Source organism: Contarinia nasturtii, unplaced genomic scaffold (genome assembly GCF_009176525.2).
Source record: "Contarinia nasturtii isolate CC-2019 unplaced genomic scaffold, AAFC_CNas_1.1 Cnas_scaffold_129, whole genome shotgun sequence".
NCBI lineage: Eukaryota > Metazoa > Arthropoda > Insecta > Diptera > Cecidomyiidae > Contarinia > Contarinia nasturtii.
The window spans coordinates 8,818,813-8,829,066 of NW_022197486.1; the positions used below are offsets into that span (position 1 = coordinate 8,818,813).

At 31.6% G+C, this 10,254-nt stretch overlaps 2 protein-coding genes across 6 annotated transcripts in view; one reads left to right on the forward strand and one right to left on the reverse strand.

Annotated features, from left to right (window-relative positions):
* LOC116341128 (protein 4.1 homolog) overlaps nucleotides 1-7,722 on the reverse strand; it is a 33,767-nt gene extending 26,045 nt beyond the window's left edge. The window contains exon 1 of one of the 5 annotated variants that reach the window (XM_031768054.1): nucleotides 6,728-7,722. The gene's annotated coding sequence lies outside the window, so the exon portion shown is untranslated. Of the gene's footprint in view, nucleotides 1-3,639; nucleotides 3,676-6,727 lie in introns of those variants that run through there. The other 4 variants (XM_031768047.1, XM_031768010.1, XM_031768040.1 and 1 more) reach the window with 4 other exon arrangements.
* Nucleotides 7,723-8,318: 596 nt separating this feature from the next.
* LOC116341173 (12 kDa FK506-binding protein) lies at nucleotides 8,319-9,920 on the forward strand. The gene is made up of 5 exons (XM_031768093.1): nucleotides 8,319-8,512; nucleotides 8,605-8,621; nucleotides 9,095-9,255; nucleotides 9,342-9,365; nucleotides 9,454-9,920. Exons 1-5 carry the CDS (start codon nucleotides 8,493-8,495, stop codon nucleotides 9,556-9,558), a joined length of 327 nt encoding a protein of 108 aa, XP_031623953.1. The 5' UTR covers nucleotides 8,319-8,492; the 3' UTR covers nucleotides 9,559-9,920.
* The last annotated feature ends 334 nt before the right edge of the window (nucleotides 9,921-10,254 follow it).

Sequence of the window (10,254 nt, forward strand, 5' to 3'; positions counted from 1 at the left end):
GTTGTTCGTTGCAAAGCTATTCTTTAGGTAATTGGACATTACATTCATTTAACTTGTGCGACTTTTAACACACAATTAACACACCCATTTCGTAGACAATATGTATATGCTTGTTTTTCTGAACATTCGCATAATGTGATAAACACAAATTGGCTTGGGCGTCGTCGCCGTCATAATCGAGGTTTGAAATCATTTATTTCGATGCGTCGGTACAGGCAATGTAATTCAAAGGTAATTTCAAATTAAATTCAGACCACCACATTCAGAATTATCGTGCTTTCGCAATGATAAATAGCATATGAATTGATTCATCTGAATTTGATCTCAAATACAGTCAAGTAAATGCAGTCATACCATAGTGAAAGTTGCAATTAGTCTCAAAAACATTTGATTAATGCGAACAACAATAATTTATGCATTTTGAGAATGAAATGTCGAAACATATCGTCCATCTAACAAAATTTCAAATAAAAAACTCAACATTTTCTGAATGGATTTTCTATTACTGTTATGGTCAAAGAAATGTCGAAATTGTGATGGTTAGATATTTTCGCTAATGGGTATAAAAAAAATTGTCCATAACAAGTGATTGGTTGGTAAGTCATTTTAAAGATAATTTGAAACTGAACAAAGGCGAAGCAAAAAATGATGTGTTTAATGCAATTCACATGCCAAACGAACAAAAAAAAAAATTGGCACCAATTCCAGGAAAAAGTGACTGCACGTTAAAAATATGAGAAAATAAAAATTCTATTATAGCATTGCCGATGGTGACATAAACTGAATTACTTTATCTGCATCCGTCCCACATAGTAAATTTTATATAAAATGTGCACACAATTTGAAACAAGCACATATTTTTCCCTTTGTTTCAAACAATAATTGGATTTCATGTGTAGACGAATATTGCATTTTATGACAGTGTTTTTTTTCGTCGACGATAAAGTAAGTTTATGTTCACAATATAAAAAAAAAATCCATATTGGATATGTGAACATTGTGCCGATAACTAATTTTCTAAACTTATGATATTTGAAAGAAATGTTCCCGTTTCATTTCAAGTCAACATGAATTGAAAATCTCAACAATATATGCTTATGAATAGCTGAATTTGAATCGATATATTCTATATGGGTAAAATTTATTCGAATTCGAACACCATCGAACGGTTAATTCTTTACACCGAGAAACCATACAATGTTGTTTAAGCCACTTAAGAGAGAGAAAAAAATGTGGAAAGTAGTTGAAAATCGACATAAAGTTCGGTTTTCAAATATGAATCTAGTGTTAAATCAACACTTCTTGAAATATTTATATGAAAACTAATTCTGAGAAATGGCTGACATCAGTTTCATCGTAAGCAGTTATGTGAATGTATAATCAAGGGGAAACTGATAAAATGCAATCCACTTGAGCGCGGAGTTCAATTATTTTATGGCCATTATGCTGTTTTTCGTTTATTTCATTTTTCATTCGACGAGTCCAGTGGTTTACGACTTTGCGCTCATTATACGATTCAGATGAATTCTCGTTTAATGTTTATAATACGTATTCGATGTGATGTATTTTAAAATTTGATGATATCATTTTCTTCTATATTATCTTCCAAACATACTTCTAATATTCCTCACATTGCAATTGCTTTGAAAATGTTTATTTCTAACGATTTCAAACGCACGAACGAAAAAAACTTTCGCTAGGAAATGTCTTTTTCTATTGAGAAAAAAAAAATGGAGTGCTATTAACTAACACGTATACACAAATATGGAACAATATCATGGACAAATAAATTGTATTACGAAAGTATATGCAAGAGAAAAGGGAACAAAAACTGGAAAACATAATTACAGTAATTTTTGTTTGGGTTCAATCGTTTGCATGGAAGTATTTTTGTGGTTGGAGTGCATTTTTGAAAAAAAAAAAAGATTGTCGTTGACAAACTCAAACATTAAATTGATCGTTTGAAAATGTTCACCGTGATTTAAGTTCAAATATAGAAACCACATGATTTTCCAATTGAATAATACGGGTAACACAAGAGTACATTCATGTATTCAATGTGATCTATGCGTTCTGCTCGCTGATCATGAATCGTATGTGTGTAGATACGATGTCAGGCACTGCCTTACACTTTGTCTGATTCCATTCAATGTTCTCACGAACACAAAACAAAACAAAAAAAAATTATTTATTCTAGTATAAAATATATACATAAAATTCACTCTGCATATATAGTAAATTTTAAATGTGATAATGCTTCAATAAGAACGTATATTTGCTCTTTCGGGGTTTCTTCAATGTGGAATGGCATCGGTGCTCATATTATTCAAACATATTTCAAAGTCATCAAATGATCATGTGCAAATAACTGAAGCATGAAATTCATGAGAAAATTGCCCAGCAACAAATACAGCAACGGTTTTGTGCACGACCGAGTAGTGTATATACCAAATTTAGACAAGGAACATTTTGGCTACACTTCAACTGACTATAAATTGACCGCGAATGGTTCACTAAACATCGAATCGGCAAGAAAATCATCGACATGACTCCAAGCGATTGTTGTTTACTAATTTTTCTTCGTTTTTTTTTGTCGCTATAACAAAAGGCAAGAGTAAGTTTTTCAACCAAATTCAAAGTCCAAATTCGATACGTGATATTTTTTTTTTGACACACACACATTGAGAAAGAGAAACGACAGCTTGTTGGAGTGATTTTTATGTATGAATTTTGTGCAAGAAATTATGAGCTAATGTTGCCTTCCATTCAGTTGAACGCGAACCCACTTAATGTATGAGAGTGTGACCTAGTTCTACGTCCCATTCTACAGTATATCTTCAATGGCTCTAAAAACAGCGTCGATATATATATATGTATCATTATTTTTTGCTTCATCGATAGTATAGCTTTGTTTTCTTTTTTTCTTTATTTCGGTATATTAAATGTATATCATCCGCATGTCTGTCGCCATCAGCACGATACGAAAGAACACACGCGGATCATTTGTCTTCGACGCTTAATACGCATTACACAATTTCACCATATAAATTCTTACTATGTTTGCGAAATTCTTAATTTGATTCTATTATTCTCATTCAATTGATTCAATTTGGCAATGATCCGTTGACCATTTAGAGAACAACATCAAATATGTTGAATATAGTGAATGGCATTTTTAACTGAGAATACTGAATAACACGGAATAACAGTATCAAATCAAATAGAATGCGATCGTTATTTTTTTGGCTTTTATTTTAGATTAATCGCTTGTGCACGCATTGCATTTTTGAACCGGGAATGGAAGATAACACTTGGATGAAGCACAACGCTTTCTTTGTTTTCAAAAATCATTCATAATTTACTATTGTTAAAATATACATAAATATTGATATGTTTGTATCAACAAAATGTCAAATTATAATTTAAATCATCATTCAAATATACTCGTTAGCCGATGAGATCACTCAACACTTGATAGAGAAAACCGAAAATATTTCCGGTGAAATAAAAAAAAAAATAACGTAAATAACTCATTTGAAATTCTTCTGAAACTAAAGTCACTTTTCAAAACTAAAAACTCATAAACGAACGAAACTAATTTTATGATCTAATAATTTAAAAATTTAAAAACAAACTTACTTGAATCAAAATTTAGAAAAAACAATACAATTGTTTCGCTTTAAAATGAAAATTAAAACAGAACAAAAAAAAATATATATTTTTTAATATTTCGTTTGATTTCGTTAATAATAAATAATATTATTTTTAGTAGTGTGTTCGTAAATTTTGTCGTCGTTTAGCTTGTTTCGCGCTATTCCGTGTCGAAATCGAAATTCTCGCGTTGGGCAGGGCACCGTATGCGAACAACTTTATTTTGTGGCCGCGTTTCGATGTATCTGTTTTTACTAGAAAAACGTTTATTGCTTTTGCTTGGACTTTGCGGTGTGTACTACAGCGGTGTAGTGTAAGCGATGTATTATGTTTGTCTCACTCGCTACTCGCATTTGAGTATGCTGATGGTGTGTATTGTGTTTGTTTTTTTCTTCTTCTCTTCTTTCTGTGTTACAGTCAAACACGTCTATTTGAACGGTCACACAAAAATTCACTATTCAACATATATTAAAATACCAACTTCGAATCGCAGTGCCGAAAAAAAAAACCTGTAACATACGATACATGTTTGTGTATCGTGGTGTGAACACGGCTAAGAATGGAAACAAGCAATGAAAGAATATATATAAAAACACACATCGGCCCAAACAACTATACACACACACAAATGCACACAAATACAGAAAAAGTAGCTTGATGGAAACGAAGAAACTGAAATTAGTGAGACTCGACAACAACATTTAAATATTTTCGTTATAAAAACGATATTCATATTTGAATCATTGATGACCCTCTCTTTTGCTCGCTCTCTTTATTTTTCCTCTCGTACATGCATATGCATGTCGAAGTGTTTCATTTGAAAATAAATAAAAAGGTGTAATGGGCACACAATACGGCGCAATTGAAAAGAGATAGAAAATAAAAATAATATACACACACCGTATATATAATTTTATGGGGTATTTATTTTGATCGAAAGAGAATAATATTCAGAATATAATTTTAGTGAATTTAAATGGCATTTGAGCGGTGTGCCACTCATTTGAATTTGTTGTTCTCGTGACTGTTGTTGTGGTGACTATTTCTGTTGTCTTATGGTATAATGAAGTTTATGAGCGCAAGGCCCATCTAATTCAACGTACTGCATTGCATTTTAATCATTTTCATAAAATGTAATTGAATGCAGTTGCGCTAACGGGTTAAATCGTGACACTCACACTAGCACACAATTTCTTTGCCCTTAAGATTTGTTGTTTTTTTCTTCTCTTTTAATTGAAATTAAAAACAAATTAATCGCGTACAAAGTGAGCGGACGAAGATAATGTGAGCGCACCCAAACGTAGTAGTAACCGACACTCAGGTGCTTTTACCAGATCATCGGTTATTTTGTACTATTTTTATAATTAGAGCTTTACCAGCTAAGAAATAAGATTCCATTCTCTCCATGTGATACAGAAAATTAGATTGCTGCATATGATATCGATTTTCGGCTTATCGTTTTAACTCTATCGTTAAATTTCTGGAGAAATATGTTTAATATGCATGCGTTTAATGGATGCATACGGAGAATGCAGTACACGTAATGTACTTAATATGTGCGAGTGTCTTTGAAACCGTTGCTTTTTTGTTGATTTTCAAGCACACAGTGGAATTATAAATATAATTGAGTTACATTGCGTGTATGTCAAAGCGCTTCTGAGAAAGAGGAACAACGAATGAATAAAACAATTGCCGCTCCTAACGAAAATAAAGAAATGTTAAGTAGAAACACAGCAACAGATATGTAAATACATATGAAATGGGTTATAGAACAAATTCCGACAACAAAGCAAGATCCAAGCAAATAGATTTTATTTTTGTTCTTTTGTTTCATACATTGAACGCGAATATACCGACAGACAGATTGATTATATATGCCATACAGTTTGTTTCTCTTTTTTTTTCTTCTCAACATCATTTCGATCCAATGGGTTATATTCTCCCTTTTTTAACGGTTTGTCGATTTTTTCTGACTAACGCTCAAATTGATTGTTAAACAATATCGCTTTGCATGAATTATAACCGTTTTCTTTGTGAAACTGTCGATAAAAAAAGTGTATGAGGTAAAGTTTGGATGCTTCAAGCAAATTCTACCGATTTACTCGCATCGAATCATCGTTCCCAATCTTTCATTCGTTTTGAAAACGATAATCAAAAGGAGAGAAAGGAAGAGAGAGAAAAAATACCTCTTTATGAATAGCATTGAGATAAAATCGAATAAGTAACAGTTGATATAATTTTTTTTTTATTATGGCACGCAATCTCTCGTTGCTCACATTTCATGTGATATTGAATTATGTTATTGCTCTCTTATCATTTCAAGTCATAACAATAAAAATGTTGCGTTGCTGAACTCATTCGATCACATAATAAAGAAACGAATGGTTTTACTGGAGCATGGGATATAATTTCGATAACAATGTCTTTGCAAGGAAAATTCCACAAATTTCACACAACAGCCCCGTTTGTCTTTGTTTCATAACATTGATATGTAAATAAGCCGCAATCAAATGGATTCTTAATTATTGATAAAGGTTCACATTTTCAATCAAAAACATATTTTCTTTGACATTTCGAGCTGGTTGAGACAGATTTTTTGTATCCAAGGTTCAGGCATTTTTCTCACACTGTTTACACGAAATTGATTATTGTGTGCGTGTTCTATCGATGAGATAATTTTCTATTTTAAGAATTTATTTCACTCTTCCCTTCTAACAACAACAACAACAACAAGTGCGACTATAAAAAGCGGAAAACCCAATTTTCATAAAGAGAGATACTTTCGCAGCATATCAACTCATGCGACATACATATTGCTATGCGAGTCGACTCGGAGGTTACAATATTTTGTGTGCTTAAAGAGAGAAAAAAGCACGTAATCATATATTTGGAACTAAAAAAATACTGTTTTACTCAAATGTTGTTTGTTTCTTTTTCGGGTGACTCTTATGCGTTCTATTGTTCAATCGTTTCTGTTTGGTACGTAAATGGTCGAAGAGTTGAGAGTTAACCAACAGTTTTGAAATTGAAACTATAAAAAAAAAACGGTTCATAAATGGACATTTTAAGTATTTACTTATTTAACGTCGACGAAACTGCTACTGTTTATTGAACTAATAAACGAATCCTTTTCATTCACTACCGAACGGTGTACTGCTGCTGCTTCTGTTGTTGTTGCGGCGGCGGCTGTTGTTGCCTCTATTTGTTTATAATGTCTTTTCTTTTCCTTTCCTTTTTTTTACACTAAATTTTTAAATTCGCCTTTTTTTCAACCAGCGTCTACATTACATGTACGTAGACAGTTTTTGCACGATGTAAATATGTGTGCACGATACACACAAAAACAGTCAACAAATCAAAATATATGAAAATATATCTATTTACTCCAAAGATTTGGAGGTAACGCGTACAGATTTTCTCACTAAAATTTGGTTTCACCGTAAATGCCACATGAAAACTGTTCAATTCGATTTTCAATTTCGTTCGTTGATTTGGGTCTATGGGATATATTGATTAAAAAAAAAAATCGGTGTTGACCAATTCAAAATGTTTGTAGGACATCAAAATAACAGAGACTCACAAATCACAAATTAAAAAATAAAATAAACAATGTCTATTAGCACCACAAAAAAATTAAATCAAATTGTGATTCTGGATGTTAGTGTCATTATATTTTTCGTCTAAGTGTGTCCTTTTAACAAATAAAAAAAAATAACAACATTTATCGAAACCCGCGAAAAAATTCACTGTATATTATTTTATTTTTCTTTTCTTTTGACTTTTGGTTGCACAGTTTGTATTGTGTTGATGTTGTTCGATTGATGACGATGTCGAATTGTGTTGTGTGTAAAAACTGTTGTACGTTTCAGTGGCAACGTATTGATGCCGTCGTATTGTTGATGCGTGTGTATTGGTGTTAACGTGTAGCTGTCTCGTTCGCACTCTGTCGCTACTGTTGATGTTAACGTCAAGTCGGTCGTGTCGCTCATAAAATCGGATCAGAAGTTACAAATGATTCATATAGAGAAATACGATACATTGACGCCATTTTACCGATTACGTCACGCTTATTTTATTGTATATTCTATGGTTGCGATATATGATTTTGTTCAAATTTTTTTTTCATTCAAACTCTACAGAATACACATTTTATTCTCCATTCACAATTTTTTTTTTTTTTGATGATTTAATTTTTTATGTATGGTTGATCACAATGAAAATGTTTTATTTACTAGTTTGGATGGCTTCGTAATTTCTTATTTGAAACGAAATGTATTCGAATCTTGGACATAACGTTTTTACCGAAAGATGAGCTAAACGTTCAATTTTCAACTGTGTGCATGTATGAGTTGAGCCCAGAACGAACTGCGTAATATTTCCATGCACAATATTTTTAACTGAAAATGTTTACAACTTTCGTTAATCATTTTTTTTTTTCAAATTGACAACTTATTGACACTGAAAATTGGTGTGCACATTTTATTTATAAAATTTTAAAGAGAAATTTCTTCTTTTTTCTTTTTCAAGTTCAAAATTGTTCATTCAATATGGATATTGCAGATTTAATTGAATATGTGTAGAGTTTTTATGATTGTCGTACGTTGTTTCGGTGGTTTGTTGTCAGGGTGCGCTGGTTGTATGCAGAATTCAAGGAAAAAAAGATAATTTTCACGCGCGCGTCACCTTTCATCGCATACAGAACAGAAAGTTGGGGTGAGAGAGAGACTCTTTTGCGGCAAATACACACGGCATTTAGTCTTATTCGACAAAATAAATATAGTTAAAATTTGCATTTATTTCTTTCCACTGGTATTGAAGAGAATTTTTTTTTTTGAATAATCATGGGTGTTGACATTGAACGGTATGTATTTTAAATTGAAATATTAAAATCATAACCACGATGAAAAAAAAAATGTATACTTAAGTTTCAATATCATTATATCTATATTTCAGTATTTCATCAGGGGACGGTAAGCGTTTTTTAAACACAAATATTTTAATCCGAAAAATTCATAACGTTTTACCATAAAGAAAACGAAGAAGTTTATTAAATTACGCATAAATCAGTTCATTTTCATCCAGTAATGCATAGAAAGTGTGATATATTTTTTTGTTCTGATTTGCCACACTTTGGTGTTTTTCCACCCATTTCACATGCTATGTATAAATATTAATATATCTGTGTCATCAGTACGATATAAAATATGTTCATTTCGTACATTGGCAGCAGCGAGTGTGCTTTTTCCCGTTGCCTTATCGAAATGTGGTTAATTTTTCAAAAGATTTGCCAATTCCCACACACATGGAAATGTGAAAATGTTGATATTCATTGATTAATGGAAAATAACAAAAAAATGTTTTATCTAACATGATTGATATTCTGTGTGTAGAAAAACAATAAATGTATTCTTAAAATGTTTTTTATCGGTTGAAAAATATGCAGGAAGCCGTTACCCAAAATCAGGTCAAACTGTTGTTGTGCACTATACTGGCACATTAGATGATGGTACCGTATTCGATTCATCACGAACTCGCGGCAAACCATTCAAATTCGTTATTGGTCGCGGTGAGGTTATCAAGGGATGGGACGAAGGTGTTGCAAAGGTAACGTATTTAATTTACAAGATAGAATCTCTTTATCATTTGTCTGATATCATTTATCAACTGATTTTATGTGGTGTATTTTTCAGTTGTCGATTGGTGAACGTGCAAAGGTAATAATAACACAGAAAACATTTTATTTCGATTTAATGGTTTTGATTGGCATTCATTTTACGTAATTTTGTATGATCTAATTTGCAGTTAATCTGTTCGCCGGACTATGCTTATGGTTCACGTGGACACCCAGGAATTATTCCACCAAATGCTCGTTTGACCTTCGACGTTGAACTCCTAAACGTTGAATAAATTGCCTGGCATCAAAACAAAAACTAAATAAAGAAAACAATCGGCGCCAAAAGTGGCATATAAACAATATCCCGAAAATAAAACTTAACAAAAAAAAACTATTCAGATTTGTCCATTTTAACAACTACTTTCTTTGTACAACATAACCAAGTAACTTATATCAACGAAAGCAATCATTCACAAACCTCAAACAATGTAAACAAATCTAATCTTTAAAAGAAAAGAAAACAAAAAAAAAACAATACATATATCTGTTATTTTTCGATAAACACCCATTATACACATTCCGAACATTTTAATGGAAAACAAACTCTTTCTATAATCCATAATAAAAAAGCCTATTTGCCACTAGCCCAATTGAACATTTTCTGGCAAATTTTGACGTATTTGAAATGATCTAATGAAAGTTTTCTGAACTTTTTATTTGAACCAAAATGGTAAGTTGATGCATAAGCTACTAGTCACTCTTTAAAGAGTCGTTAAATTAAAGGTAACAAAAAACGAACACAATTTATTTGTTTTTATTGAATTTTATTTTCATTAAAATTTATTCATTCAAATATAAATCTCGATTATTATCTGAGAGAGGACAGTTTGAAGGTAAAATTACTCTTGAACATTTTACTTGTTTTAATCGAAAAATATATATTATATATTATTATTATTTTACATTCAATATTTCGGAAATATTGTGTT